This window comes from Gavia stellata, chromosome 10, assembly GCF_030936135.1.
Source record: "Gavia stellata isolate bGavSte3 chromosome 10, bGavSte3.hap2, whole genome shotgun sequence".
NCBI lineage: Eukaryota > Metazoa > Chordata > Aves > Gaviiformes > Gaviidae > Gavia > Gavia stellata.
In genome coordinates this window covers 12667243-12682685 of record NC_082603.1, presented here as the reverse complement: position 1 = coordinate 12682685, position 15443 = coordinate 12667243, and the positions used below count along the sequence as shown (strand labels likewise).

At 39.3% G+C, this 15443-nt stretch overlaps 1 protein-coding gene across 2 annotated transcripts in view; it reads right to left on the bottom strand.

Annotated features, from left to right (window-relative positions):
• VAV3 (vav guanine nucleotide exchange factor 3) overlaps positions 1-15443 on the bottom strand; it is a 172925-nt gene that overhangs the window by 27708 nt on the left and 129774 nt on the right. For both annotated transcript variants that reach the window (XM_059821822.1, XM_059821821.1), the window contains exon 20: positions 3657-3793. In XM_059821822.1, the coding sequence (XP_059677805.1) occupies positions 3657-3793 (137 nt within the window). The remainder of the gene's footprint in view (positions 1-3656; positions 3794-15443) is intronic.

Below are 15443 nucleotides of genomic sequence, written 5' to 3'. Positions count from 1 at the left end.
GACCTGTTGTTAGATGATGACTTTAAATTTAAGATCTATCCATCAACTCATTAACAACAGCAAAACTATTATGCCACCATACTTCACTTCTACTAACCATTTCTTTCTACTTTATGTTTCCTGCTTGCTAATTGCTTATTGTTTGATGAGTAAGCATTTCACTTGGAACACCACCCTGTAACGGCCTCTATTCATTATAAAAGCAGAAGCAAAGGACTGGACAGAACCAGTTTTAAAATGTATATTATGTACATACTATTACATTGTATTTCTAAATTATTTTATATTAGATATTAAAATATATATTACATGCATGTGTGCGTATGTGTGCACACATATTCATATACGTAAGGGCCACTGAAGCCCTTCGGTCCATTTCTTTCAATGACTGTCTCAGCAAGACTAGAGGCTGATTCACAACTCTTGTACTCGTTTTAATGAGGGAGAGTTTCTGAAGACATTTGACACGTTTGTTCTAAATTTCCAGACTGCTGCCGGCTACTTAGCCATGCAATGCCCATTAACTTCATTGGACATCCACAGAACTAGAACTCCAGGATAGCTGAAGTTTATAAATCGTCATGTCCTTCACCCATTTTCATTTTGTTTACTGCAAAGCGTGGTGAAGACAGAAGGAGACAGATGAAAAATTGCAAACCAAATTACAAACCAAAAGGAAAAAAAAAGGCACTTTCAAAAGGCACTTTCACAGTACTGCGTCCCCAATGTTTCAATTTTATATCAGAAGTATATTTACAATATACTTAATGCCTTTGGCTGTTTACAGCAGGACCACTAACTACTGAAGCATTAGAAAGTACATCTGTAATAGCTATTACTTGATATGGGTTTAATCTGCATCAAAGAAAAGCTGGTTTTGAAAAAGGAGAGAATCAGTCCAGGAAATATCCGTATTCTTTTGGCATACTTGAGAAACATGATTGCCTGAGGATGGTGGGTAATTGCAATGCAAACCTGTAGAACTAGAATTATATCTTATGGTAGGCACTGCGGCACCCCTGAAAGCCTACCCTCAGGTTAAGCAGGTACCAATTTACTTAAACCAAACTCAGAACAGGAAAGAAATATTCACATCTATAATAAAAATCTGACTACTTCAAAGCTGCACTACTACAACTGAAACAACTAGTAGTGCTCTGGTTAAGGGGCCTGAAATTTCCATTTAAAACACTAAGTTCTCTCCTCTCTCCCCCCCACCCCCACCAGCCCCTCTTCCTTTTCTTACTTCATTCTGCAAGTGAGGTTAGCCGAGCACCAGCTAGGCAAGCAGCATGGCTTTTCTAGTCTTGCACCTTGACTGAGCAAAGAAACAGTAGTCATACACAAGGGGATGCATGAGTATCAGCATAAGACCATCCTTCTCTTCATATGCAGCCAGGTTTACTGAGGAGAGTAAAGTAACTTGTGACAGTATCAACCCCCCTATATTATACATTCTCTTTGAAGAAAGCTTAGGTTTTGGGTGATACCAGTGAAGAGGCAGAAAGCAAATTCATGGAATTCAGAAATGCTTATCCCAGCCATCTTATTGTCTCTGTGATGGCTCAGTTTGCCTCTCAGAAAAGTATTTGCTGTTTCATAAAGAAAAAAAACCCATATTCCTGTTTTCCAGACTGCATAACAGGTAGATTCATGTGTATGTGATCTTGAATTACTACAGAACTTGCCACAATAATTGCTGTATGATCATTCAAATATTCACTTAGCAGAATTTTAACGTCTATCAAAAATTTGATGGCATTTAAGCTATAGCTTAAGCATTGCTCAGTAACTTCTGGTGTTTATTTGATGTAAAGAATGAAAAAATTGTACTTAAACCACACATACTTATCTATTACAAGCACTTGAATTTCTAAACTGAGTGACAGTCGACTTAAAAATCCATTCTAATATTAGTCTTGCAGGTCAGCTGTACGTTACTCTAAAACGCCACTTGAAGAAAACTTACAGATTTTAATACAAATTGTGTTTCGCAGGGTTTTTTTCTTAATACGCATTTTAAAAAGCAGATGTCATTACAAGACATGAAAATCCGTATTAAGCAGTCTGTGACAAGATAGCTGTGAGAAAAAAAAATTCCTGAATGATGCTAATGGAGATGACAATTTCCATTAAGATTCAAATCTATTACTATGGCTTCTGGGGAAAAAGCCTCATGCACTTTCCAGTTTCTGCTAGTTAAACACAGTGAGATTCTAGCTAAATTCTTTAGCATGATAGGTACAAATAACAGCTAAGACAAATTCCAGCAGATTGAGTTGACAGTTGTATATGAACATGGCAATAGAATCAGTTCCACAAGGTGCCAATAATTCTGATTTGTACTAAGTGTATTAGTCAGATGATTACCTTCTAGTCAGTCCCAAATCAAGAGTGTGCTTAAATGCTTCTCTGGATCAGAACTCAAGACCTTGCAGAACCAAGCCCTACATATAAAACTACATAGGCCAAAATCTGCCAGCCAACATTTGAAAAAAATGATTTATAGTGATGTGAAATATCTATGGTCTGCTAAATAACAGGTTGGAGGGGAGGGGTGTTGGGGGTTGGTGTGTTTGGGGGGGGAGGTGGGGGTGGTACAGTGATTTACATATTTTTAAATAGATAAAGCAATTCTATTGTTTATGACTTCCCCCAGTTAAATGTTGTTCAGGATGATGCAGTGGCATAGGAACAGAGTTCACTGATTCAGTCCTGGAGAGTTTGGAGAAGATTCGATCCTAACTGAAGCCAGCAAAAAACCCCATGTGACTTAACTCATGTAACAAAACAAGCAGTTTTTATAATTATATTCATTAACTTATTATAGCCTCAAGTAAAAAGAAAATTACGAGGACAAACACAGGAATGACAGTTCAAGACAACAACAGATGCTTCCCAGCTGTTGTTCTATTAATATCCTGAAAGTTCTTCTCTTTAGCTGTATTTCCATTTATCCTATATCAGTAGTACATAGGATTCTGGTATGAACAATTAAGAAAACAATCAAGAAAAATTACACATGGTTTAACGCTTTTATCTTTAAAGTGAATGCAAGACAGCATTTTGAATCTGTTTATAGTTCTCAGAAAGAAATTTCAGTAACAGTAGTAGTGATGTGAATCACGGGATACTGAATTTTGCCATCAATAGAATACACTTTTCCCATGTACATAAAAAACTGTCCTTAACTGACTTGAGAGGTCATCAAGTAGTTTAGGTGTGTCTCTGTTTTGCAGAGGTACTTCTCTCCCCTATAAATCTAGTATTTGTAACTGGGTTTTGCCAATATAGCTTTTAGTTCTGCTATGTTAAGAGAAGCAGTGACTGAAAATTCACAGGACTTTGCTGTTTATGTGCCACATGCTCTCTGTAACTCCTATAATTTCACTAGAAGAATTGCTACCAATGCCATGTTCTTGCACATTTTTTTCACGAGGACTTTTACTCTAAGGCTGCAAGAATGAAGCTTTACACAATATAGGAACCACTAGCACTTTAAAAGTAAAAATAGTTGCATTAGACATTTATTTTGGGCAAAACACAAAGATATTCTTTTGTTGTTCAAAAAGGAAAAAAATTAAAAGAGCAATATATCAATAAGAATTTAATATCTGGAACTAATGGAATATAGCCATAGCTAAATGATACAATACCTGCCAAAATAAGCTATGTGCGTCTCCTCTAATTAGTTCAATAGTGTCCCCAATCTGGATATGCAATGGTGGACCATCTTGTGTCACTGGCTGTGGTATTCCATTGTAGTTTCGAATGACTTGCATTTTTGGTAAACCTGAACAAATAAAAAAAAGAAACAAACAAAACATAAGTCAGCATATAATTTTAGTTAATGCTAATTAATGAAATCTGAAGACCACAAAAGCAATCAGTCAAAGAGACACTATGTCTTTAATAGGTACCTGACTAAGGCACTAAGGCAATGACTTAGTACTATACCATGTACAACCTAACAGAAAAGAACTCTTCTGAAAAAATACATTTGTCCTCCCTTCTTCTTGGAGCAAAGTTGATTTCATGTCTATGAAGGCTCTCTCCTCTACATGTGCACCCCGGGCTCTGCATAAGGTTCAAATATTAAGGCTATCTTTGTAATTCAAGACAAAAATTGTGATGAACTAGTATTAAAGACACCAACATGGATAATCTCATCAGCTTTAGATCAGTATTACCAAAAAGCCTACTGCTGATGTGAACATGTCCAAAAGAGCAAGGATGACAATCCTTCTAAGCTTCTCATAAGACACTTTTTTTTTTAATTTTAGATTTTCAGGTTTTGACAGTATTTTTGGATAAATGTAGCAAAGCCTAGATCAATTTCAGCTTTCATTTTCAAGACAAGAACTCTAGCTGCACACTAGTCCTTCCATATCAATACTGACTGCATCTAGACAGCTGATCTGTGATTTTTTTTTTTTTTTTAAAGGGAACAATCCACTTCTTGAGACACCAAATATTTTCCCCAAAGATTCGTGTCTCTGCCCATACAAAGAACGAAATCACTGTTTATAACTACAATTCAAGAACTGTCCACAAGCATGTATCAAATGGGGGGCAGGGGAAAGGATTTCATCCAGAAAAGGAAACTGGGCACTGTAACTCCATGTTATTTTTAAAAAAACACATAAGGCATTATGGACAGCTAGTGTATTGCTCTAAAAGAGTGTGCTGTGATATTATAAAAATACTTGAAATTAAGTGAAGTACTACCCACTCCGTAACAGAATCACAGAGTCATTAAGGTTGGAAAAGACCTGTAAGATCATCAAGTCCAACCATCAACTAACACCACCATGCCCATTAAACCATGTCCCACAATGCCACATCCACGCATTCCTTGAACACCTCCAGTGATGGTGACTCCACCAGCTCCCCCGGTGCAACTTGAGGCCATTTCCTCTTGTCCTGTCACTAGTTACATGGGAGAAGAGACAAACACCCACCTCTCTGCAACCCCCTTTCAGGTAATTGTAGAGAGCAATGAGGTCTCCCCTCAGCCTCCTCTTCTCCAGCCTGAACAACCCCAGTTCCCTCAATCTCTCCCCATCAGACTTGTGCTCCAGACCCCTCACCAGCTTCGTCACCCTTCTCTGGACACACTCCAGCACCTCAATGTCCTTCTTGTAGTGAGGGGCCCAAAACTGAACACAGTACTCGAGGTGCGGCCTCACCAGTGCCGAGTACAGGGGCACGATCACCTCCCTGCTCCTGCTGGCCACACTGTTTCTGATACAGGCCAGGATGCCGTTGGCCTTCTTGGCCACCTGGGCACACTGCTGGCTTATATTCAGCCAGCTGTCAATCAACACCCCCAGGTCCTTTCCTGCAGGGGAGCTTTCCAGCCACTCTTCCCCAAGCCTGTAGCGCTGCATGGGGTTGTTGTGACCAAAGTGCAGGACCCGGCACTTGGCCTTGTTGAACCGCATACAATTGGCCTCGGCCCATTGATCCAGCCTGTCCAGATCCCTCTGCAGAGCCTTCCTACCCTCAAGCAGATCAACACTGCCGCCCAACTTGGATGTCGTCTGCAAACTTTCTGAGGGAGCACTCCATCCCCTCATCCAGATCATCGATAAATATATTAAACAAGACCGGTCCCAAAACTGAGCCCTGGGGGACTCCGCTTGTGACTGGCCGCGAACCGTATTTGACTCCATTCACCACGACTCTCTGGGCTCGGCCGTCCAGCCAGTTTTTTACCCAACAAAGAGTGCACCTGTCTAAGCCACGATTCGGCAGCTTCTCCAGGAGAATACTGTGGGAGACAGTGTCAAAGGCTTTACTAAAGTCCAGGCAGACAACATCGACAGATTTTCCCTCATTCGCTAGGCAGGTCACCTGGTCGTAGAAGGAGATCAAGTTGGTCAAGCAGGACCTGCCTTTCCTGAACCCGTGCTGGCTGGGCCTGATCCCTTGGTTGTCCTGCACATGCCCTGTGAGCGCCCTCAGGATGAACCTCTCCGTAATCTTCCCCAGCACCGAGGTCAGGCTGACAGGCCTGTAGTTCCCCGGATCCTCCTTCCGGCCCTTTGTGTAGAAGGGAGTCACGTTGGCAAGCCTCCGGTTGTCTGGGACCTCCCCTGTTAACCAGGACTGTTGGTAAATGATGGAGAGAGACTTGGCAAGCTCCTCCACCAGCTCCCTCAGCACCCTTGGGTGGATGCCATCAGGCCCCATGGACTTGTGGGTGTCCAGGTGGCAGAGCAGGTCATTAACTGCTTCCTCCTGGATCACGGGGACTTTATTTTGCTCTCCATCCTTGTCTTCCAGCTCAGGGAGTTGAATACCCTGAGGATACCCGGTCTGGCTATTGAAGACTGAGGCAAAGAAGGCATTAAAGTACCTCAGCCTTTTCCTCATCTTTGGTGGGGATGTTCCCTGCCACATCCAGTAAAGGATGGAGATTCTCCTTGGCTCTCTTTTTGTTGTTAATGTATTTGTAAAAACATTTTTTGTTATCCCTTACAACCGTGGCCAGATTGAGCTCTAGCTGGGCTTTTGCCTTTCTAATTCCCTCTCTGCATGACCTAGCGAGGTCCTTGTACTCTTCTTCAGTTGCCTGCCCCTTCTTCCAAAGGTAATAAGCTCTCCTTTTTTCCCTGAGTTCCAGCAAGTACTCCCCGTTCAGCCAGGCCCGTTGTCTTCCCCGCTGGCTCTTCTTACAGCACATGGGGACTGCCTGCTCCTGCCCCTTCAAGATTTCCTTCTTGAAGAAGGTCCAGCCTTCCTGCACCCCTTTGCCCTTCAGGACTGTCTCCCAAGGGACACTCTCAACCAGTGTCCTGAACAGGCCCAAGTCTGCCCTCCGGGAGTCCATCGTAGTGGTATTGCTGACCCCCCTCCTTACCTGGCCAAGAATTGAGAACTCTATCCTTTCATGGTTGCTAAGCCCAAGACAGCCTCCGACCATCACTTCTCCCACAAGTCCTTCTCTGTTTGTGAACAGCAGGTCAAGCAGGGCACCTTCCCTTGTAGGCTCCCTTACCAGCTGTGTCAGGAAGTTATCTTCCACACACTCCAGGAACCTCCGGGACTGCTTCTTCTCAGCTGTGTTACACTTCCAGTAGACATCCGGCAAGTTAAAGTCCCCCACAAGAGCAAGGGCTTGCGACTGTACGACTTCTGCCAGTCACTTGTAGAACGCTTCGTTGGCTTCTACATCCTGGTTGGGTGGTCTATAACAGACACCCGGCAGGATATCTGCCTTGTTAGCCTTCCCCCTCATCCTTACCCATAAGCATTCAAGCTTGTTGTCACAATCATTGAGCTCTATACAATCAAAACACTCCCTAACATACAGAGCCACCCCACCGCCTCTCCTTCCTTGCCTATCCCTCCTGAAGAGCTTATAGCCATCCATCGCAGCACTCCAGTCATGCAAGTCGTCCCACCATGTTTCTGTGATGGTGACTACGTCATAGCTGTCCTGCTGCACAACGGCTTCCAGCTCCTCCTGTTTGCTGCCCATGCTGCGTGCATTGAAGTAGACGCACTTGAGCTGGGCTATCGATTTCGCCCCCAACATCTGCACGCCGGCCCTAGGCTCATCTCTAGGCAGCCTGGTTTCATGCCCTTCCCCCTTCAAATCTAGTTTAAAGCCCTCTCGATGAGGCTTGCCAGCTCATGAGCGAGAATCCTTTTCCCCCCTTACAAATACAGTTCAGACTTAAAAGCTTTCAGAAAAGCATTTTTTTCCACTCTTTATACTACCAAGAAAAGCATCATTTTAATAGAACAGATCTATTTTTAATTACTGTCCCTCTATCTTTAAAAAAAAGTCATGTAATAATTTCCCTGTTTTTAACTGCACATGGGGTGTTAAAAATTGCTACAATTAAGTGATATATCCATTTATAACCTTAACCAGAAAGTTTTTGGTTAAGTAAGATTTTTTTAAGAACTTATATTAATAAATACAAGTAAGAGTGAACGCATGCAAAGTCAAGGTAGCTGGGCTGCCATATTTAACCAGTTTCTTGCTGGACAGTCATGAGTAACTTAATTCTAACAACAAAGCGTCAGCAGGCTTACAAAAGCAGTATTTCTGCTGCAAGATCATACTGTAATTTAGGTGGCAAGAAATACAAATATTCATGATCTCCTCTAAATTGTATGAAACATGAAAGAGATTACCTTCAATAATTACTACTCTCTGTATTTAAGAATAAATACTAATCCAAATTGCTGATGAAATGTTAGGCAAAGTAATAACAGCTCTTACATTACTCAACTCAAATGACACCATAACTTTTATTATTTCTTCAAGTTACCTGGCATACTTAAAATGAGCTCCTAATTATTAGTAAGCCATTATTCCACTTAGGTAAATCCTAGACTTTGTGTTATTTCTCAGCTGAAGGCCGTCATGCTTTCAAATACCGACTCAACATCAACAAATGTTGCATCTATTGTATGGCAAATAGAAGCAATGCTGCATACGAGTATCTACTCAAAGCTGACAACTTTGTCCGAATGCAGGGAAACTCCCTCATCGCAATATAAATGATAGCTCTGCATATGTGATAAACAAACTGTAAGCATGCACTCATCTTAGAGACATACTTAGAAGTCGAAACAAATGCACAAAAAACTATTTACGTTATGAAACCTTCTATCAGGTGACTTAGTTTAATCACATTTTTAGTGTGCAGATACAATATACTTAAAACACCACCTTTCCAGTGATCTCGTCAGAAGATAATCAATACTCTCATGCACTTTTCAGTGCAAATCCTGGGGTTTTTTTAAAGATACTATACTTCTGAAATTATTAATCATAAACATGTGTAAAATGACTTCTTATTTCTATTTCACTGGTAATTATGATTAGCGGCATCTCTGAAAACCAGGCCAAGAGAACGTGGGGAAAAAATCGTGCTTTGTCAACAAGCAGAATTATTCAAAAGACAACACAGAATTAATCATGTTAAAACATATCATGCCTAGAGTACTTGTGTATAATTCAATATGCTTAATTCTGTAAAATCCTACAGCAATTTTGATTATAAAATTCCCTTGGCAGATACAACGTTGGAAGATTTGATCTAACACCTCTTGACATCACTAGAAATAATCCTATTCATTTAAATAGGCTTTTGGGTTAGGGTCTTAGTCTTAACAAACTTCATTATCTTGCTTCAGATCCCTTCTTAAAACTTCTTTGCCATAATGCCTACAGAAACTGACAACTACAGCACTGATGTGCTACAGCTGCTCTCCACTATGGTGACCAACAAATCTTACTCTTCTACTGTAATTTTACTACCTACTTTTATCCAATTGTTGTCTTTGGTCTACTTAGGAGTTCTTTGTGCTTGGCGTTGTCTTTGCTCTGAATACACACTGCCTAGCACAATGTATACACACTATCACTAGACCAAACCAGCATCTGGAATTACTGTATTACTTTCATTCACCCATTTAGTAATGATACTGTGTGCTAGCTTCAAGGCCACTGATCAAAGATGCATGTATAAACAAGGGAAATTATTTTCTGGTTTTAATTATTTAAGCACACATTAGATATGACTCACATTCTGAAAAGTACTTTGTACCTCGAAGTACAGCAACTGAAGGTAGATTCACTCTCTAATAACAGGAGTGTCTGAATCACAGAGAATACATTCATTTAAATATCAGGAATACCAGACACGCATAGACAGCCTGTACTGATCACAGATATAAAAGCAGTGAACGTGCAACTAACGTGTTTCACTCGTCGTATGAAAATATTACCTAAAGGACCTGTCCCTGCTACATAATTTTAAACATTTTTTAAAAATCAGTTTTTCCAGGAACAAAAGAGTAAATGAAATCTTTGAAGCAATCAGAAACAAGCACATACTATTCTGGAATAGCTATTTTTCCATGGATACATGTTCTTCTCACAGAGCCTCCCTTATATAACCATTAAGCATGAATAAAGAGTCAAAGAGCTGCGAACAGAATACTCAACTTCCTTTCACCATATAATTACAGATTTGATAATAGTAGCTCAGAAACAGTTTAGCAGATTAACACTGAGATGGTATACATTTAATTGGACAGAATCTGGTCAGCCCTTCACCTCCCAACCTACACAAAGTACACTGGGGTGCGATGGATCAAGTCCCATTCATGGTGGAATGGGAAGGAAACAGCTCATACAATCTTTCAGCTGTTTAGCAAACTTACCCTAGAACTAATTTGTTTGTTCCTATTGTTCATTTTAGAACTTTATTCTCTGAGCATTTAGAATCATCTACTTTCCAGTGTAAATTAGTTCCTGGCCAACTTCTATCCACCTAGAGGCAGCAGTCTGAACAGTTCTTCTCCTTGTCTGCATTTATTTTCATAATGTAGTTATAGAAAGCAATCACACGCCTTTTAACCTTCATTTTGCTAGGCTAAATGAGCCAAGTTCTTTTAGCCCGCTCATAGCAGATCAATTCCTCTGAGGCAGTATACCAACTGCTTTACTGAAGTTCAGACGGACAAGATCCAGAATATTTTCCTTGTCTATCTTGAAATTTCATTCTTAATTGGCACATGGATTCATCACAAATGTACTCACTAAGAATCTGAGTACTTGCTATAATATAATAATGCAGACAAGAAAAAGCAGTATGTTACAGAAACCTGACATGTTTTCAGTGTAATTATGGATTATTTGTGATAGAAGCAGTATAGAAACATTATGCCTTAACGACTAAAATGTGAAATTTGATAAGCATTAGAGACACTGCCATTGTGATGTACATAGCTGCAGTACTGAGAGTATCTGACAACTGCAGAAAACTTCTGGAAACATATTTGGCATAAAAAAGTTATTCATGAATATGTTTAAAAGCAGAGAAAATTCTAACACAAAGGACAAGGTCAGGATTTCAGCCATGCATTATTATAATTAATGGCAAAAATCCCATTGGCTTCCATGAGGCCAGATTTCCACGCGACTGAAAGCTTTTGTCAAGAAACTTCCTAATTTAAAGATGCAAAACCAGCCTGGCAGCTTCCAACCTTGAAATTAAAAAGCAAACTGACCCAGTTATTCCACCAATAGCTGAAATTTACTTCACTTGAAAACCAGGAAAAGCCCCAGATTCCTAGAAGTCTTCACAGCCAAGCTCTGGGTCACAGACCTAACACAAATTGATGATCTAAATCGTAGCTCATCAGAAACGCAGAAGCCATGCTAGAGTCAGGGTTTACAAAGTGCCAGTCTGGCTACATTATAGAAAAATAAAACCTTTCATAAACGATACCATGTATTTGAGTATTTAATCTCATGAGTCAAGGAAGAAGGTTACATTTTAGAATTAACATAGTACATAGTAAGTTAGAATACCCATTATATATGAATTGATGAGAACATATAAACTACTTGTACTCCTGACAGCAGCTCTGCATTTATGAATGGCACTGAATGACCCTTACAGTTTTATGCAGAAATTCAAAAATGTTATTTTTTGCTAACAACATGCATAATGCATGCCCTATGATAACCTCTATCTGTCAAAATTTATTCCAGCATCTGTTATTTCCAAACAACACAGAATGTGGTTTCCGCTTTTGGCAGGAATCATTTTAACATACAGAATAATGGCACAGAATATAGGAGAACAGGGTTCAAAGGTGAATTTGTGGATATACTATATACTATTACATGAAGACGTAAAACCGCTTTGTCTGCATTAAACATCCATTCCTAGTTAATATGAGTCTTGAAGGAAGACTTTCTTTTTTTCTCTAGGGAAGATACAGCCTTGTCACCAAATATTTATAACTTGATCCAAAAAACACTAATGTAACGGAAGAAAGCCTCCTGACTTCATGAGGCTTTGAATCTGAAACGGAATTTTAGACTATCTGACAAGACCACATCTTAATGTTTCCAGAATCTCAACACAATGACATCTGCCTTTTCTATAGGAAATGACATGACGTCTTACTAATTCTGCCCTTTCTTTCACCAAAAGAGCATTTTGGGTATTTGTTTGGACATTCTGAACATGCTTTAAACCTTTCTGGTTTATATTTTTGTAGCTACAAAAATAGGGAATGCAGCTCCGCTGAGGAACACACTAACATTTAGCGATTGATAAGCCTTCCATAGCAAAGACCAGAAGAAAGACTACATCTCAAATCTCAGAGTAGGTGCACCTCCAGCCATCTTCACCCTCCAATCAGGAAATGAGGGCAAAGTAACCCACGGCAGTATCTCATTGTCTCATCGGATTAGATGTCTGAACAGTGACCCACAGTGTCATGAATCATTTTTAACAGCACAAACTAAAGACACACAGGCAAAGGAGAAAATTGAAGAGATCCAAAATTAGTATTTACACCATGGTAAATAAAGTTAGATTGTGAAGGTTTCAGATCCAGAAGCATAACTACAGATAATAAAGTAACAAGGAGTTATGATCAAAAAAGAAAGAGGAAAACAGATGGGTTGATAAGGACAGCAGTGCAAAGAGCAGGTGGACAGTTACACCCAAAATCTGAGCATCCATGACAAAAAACATTAGCTTTGCCACCTTTTTTGGCAACATCTTGGTCCAATACTAATATTATTAAAAGCTACTACTTAAAGGGAAGCTCTCTTCTGAGCATGGACTATATGAAAATGAAGTCCTTTGGCATTCTCTGTATGTTCTTCAAATCAGCTCTGCTAGCTTCAGTGTTTAAAATCCCTATTCCTAATTATTTTGTTGCAGAATTAACAGTAAACTGGATTCTCCTCTCTTGCATTTATCAAGTGAGCTGCTTCTTAATTCCTAATCAGTGTCATCTATCTCCACAACCAGTGGAATTCAATAGCTTTGTACAGTTACCGCAAAAGGCAAAACTTGCCTAGAAGGACTTCTCAGCTGGTGAGGAGACATGAGAAAAGCAACACTACATAATCACTTTCAAAAAAGCACTTACATTCAGTTTCTGGGGCTGTCTATTAATGATATGAAATAAAATAGATTGGGGTTTTTTTTTTACTTTTAGGCCGAGTACTTACGAAACAAATTACCGAACTCTCATACATGGAACATACCAGCACAGTCTTTTAAGTGCACGCTTCAGAGTGGCAATGATTTAAATAATTACTATTGGACAAAATTAGCACATGAGGAACACAGACATACCTCAAAGAAGATATTTTAAATTGAGCTTTTAATTCTCCCAGTCTTAAGTCATTATTTTTGTATGTCATCATAATTAAAAGTTCTAATTTTAGATATTGCTTATAAGCCTTACATTCAGGCAAGATGACTGAAATGCCAACAGTGCCTAACAATCAGCTTGGACTATTTCACTTGCTTCTCTTTAGCTATTTTGTATTTGAGTACTGTTCAATAAAGTCACAACATTTTTCATATGACTAATCACAATCCCCGGGTTTGCTGCTTGACTCAATTTTTAAGTCAAAAAATTTCAGGAGGATGATCATTAAAACATTTAACAGTTACCGTAAGTCTTACTCAACTAGCTGCTTAAGCTTCTGCCTATATAGGTGTATAAGTAGAGGAGGTATATAAGTAGGCTTTCTTCCATAAACAGAGAACTTACAAGCACGGGGGGCAGGGGGGCAAAAGTCTTCACTATCTCATAATTCAGATGAGAAATTTTTAATGCACTCCAAACCACATCTGATGAACATTCACATATTCACATTTCTCTTCCACTTCCACAGAAACAGAAGATTTAAAGACTGTCATCCTACAGGACAAATAAAAGTACTGAAGAAATTAATTATTTTTTTTTTTCCAACCCTACCCCTGCTTTCTGTGACTGTCCTTCGTCAAATGTTCCTACCGTTGTACCTCCTTAAAACCTTCTTGAAGCAGCATTCAGGGTTCCCTCCAGTCGTTTACTACCTGTCAGATCTTCTATAATTATTCAAAGACTCAATTTTTCCACCATTTCTCTTTAATGCTGCGTATGTAAGCTGTATTCCTGGCAGAGACCTCTGCAAAAATGGTCAACTATCAACTAAAATGAAGATACGTGGGAGGAAAAATCTGTCTGCCAACAGTCTGATCAACAACTTGTTATCAGAAACAGAAAAACACCACAACTCAGGAAGTCCTTTTGCATCTTCAAGTTTTGTAGACCTGATCATTAGCAAAAAGCCCCCTGATAAGCAGCTGTGTCCCCACTTTCCAGCTAAGATCCACACAAAACTTGGAACTACCTTGCAGCTCATAGCAGGAGCTCATTACAAGCAAAATAAACAAGTCTAGCTATGTTATTCAATTTACATGGTTGCATTTTTGAAATTGTGTGACTTCTGAATTATTTCTACACAGATTTTTTTTTTTTTACATTACAATATTTTGTTTTGCTTCAAGAATGATGCACAGACATCTTCCCCTGCTCTGAACATCAGTATTTGTCTTAGCTCAAATGTTTTTTCAGCAAAGAAATTTGAGGATAACTCTCTATGCTTAGTGACAATATGAGCAGCATTAGTAAAATTAGCAGCACGGGAACATGGACACGCACTGAGGTGGACAGTCCCCTCTCAGTAGCAGCTTTAAGTTTTCAGGTCTTTCAAGTCAAGGCCAAACTTAATGCCCAGCTTAGTGCACCTATAAATACAGCTAGCATTTATTTTAATCAGAAATAAGCAATTTAGCTAAGAAAATTCAGAATCCAAACAGAAGTTTCAGAATTGAATTTTTTATTTAGAAAATAACTCCAACAGAAGGCATCTTCTTACTTAACTCCTAAGCAGGGACATTTGGCACACCATGACATTCATTTTAAGGAATCTGGAAGCTTGCCTCTGTGCAAGAAAAAAAAGGCACTGCAGAAATGCTTCTGAACAGCCATGTTGTTAAAACTAAGAAAAAGCCGTAAGGGCTGCCTTTTGGGAAAGGAATGAACCGGTAATTATTTAGATTACTGATGACCATTTGTCTCTCATGCCCTTAAGGGTGGTTCTGCTCACAACTCTCACAGATTCACTCCTCAGGTTTAAATTTCTGTTTTGTTTCTCAAAACAGAACAGAAAGAAAAGAAACTGTGAAGATTTTGGTAAGTCAGGGGACAAATGTTACAACAGAGCAAAAGCAATGTGAAAATTAAGTACACTGCAGAAAGAATCTACTGACATACAAATGCCAACCTGCATGTTTTCAGAAGCTGTCCTAGGTGTCATTCAAACACTCAGTCTTCTCCTAAAATACATACATTTGGTTTTGTACACCCATATGTAAGTGCAGTAAAAAAGGATCCCATTTTCAGAAAGCCAAGTATCAAGTACTAGAAAGATCAGGTACCACTAGCTCCAGCTGCACTTGTCAATTTTTTAAAAAAAATATTTTTTTAAGCTTGACACAGAAACTTTAGCACATTAATTTAGAAAACCTGGACATGCCGTAGATGGGTAACTGTGGATTGCAAATGCAAGAAAGGATGTTTAAAATAACAGAAATTTCATGTGCAGT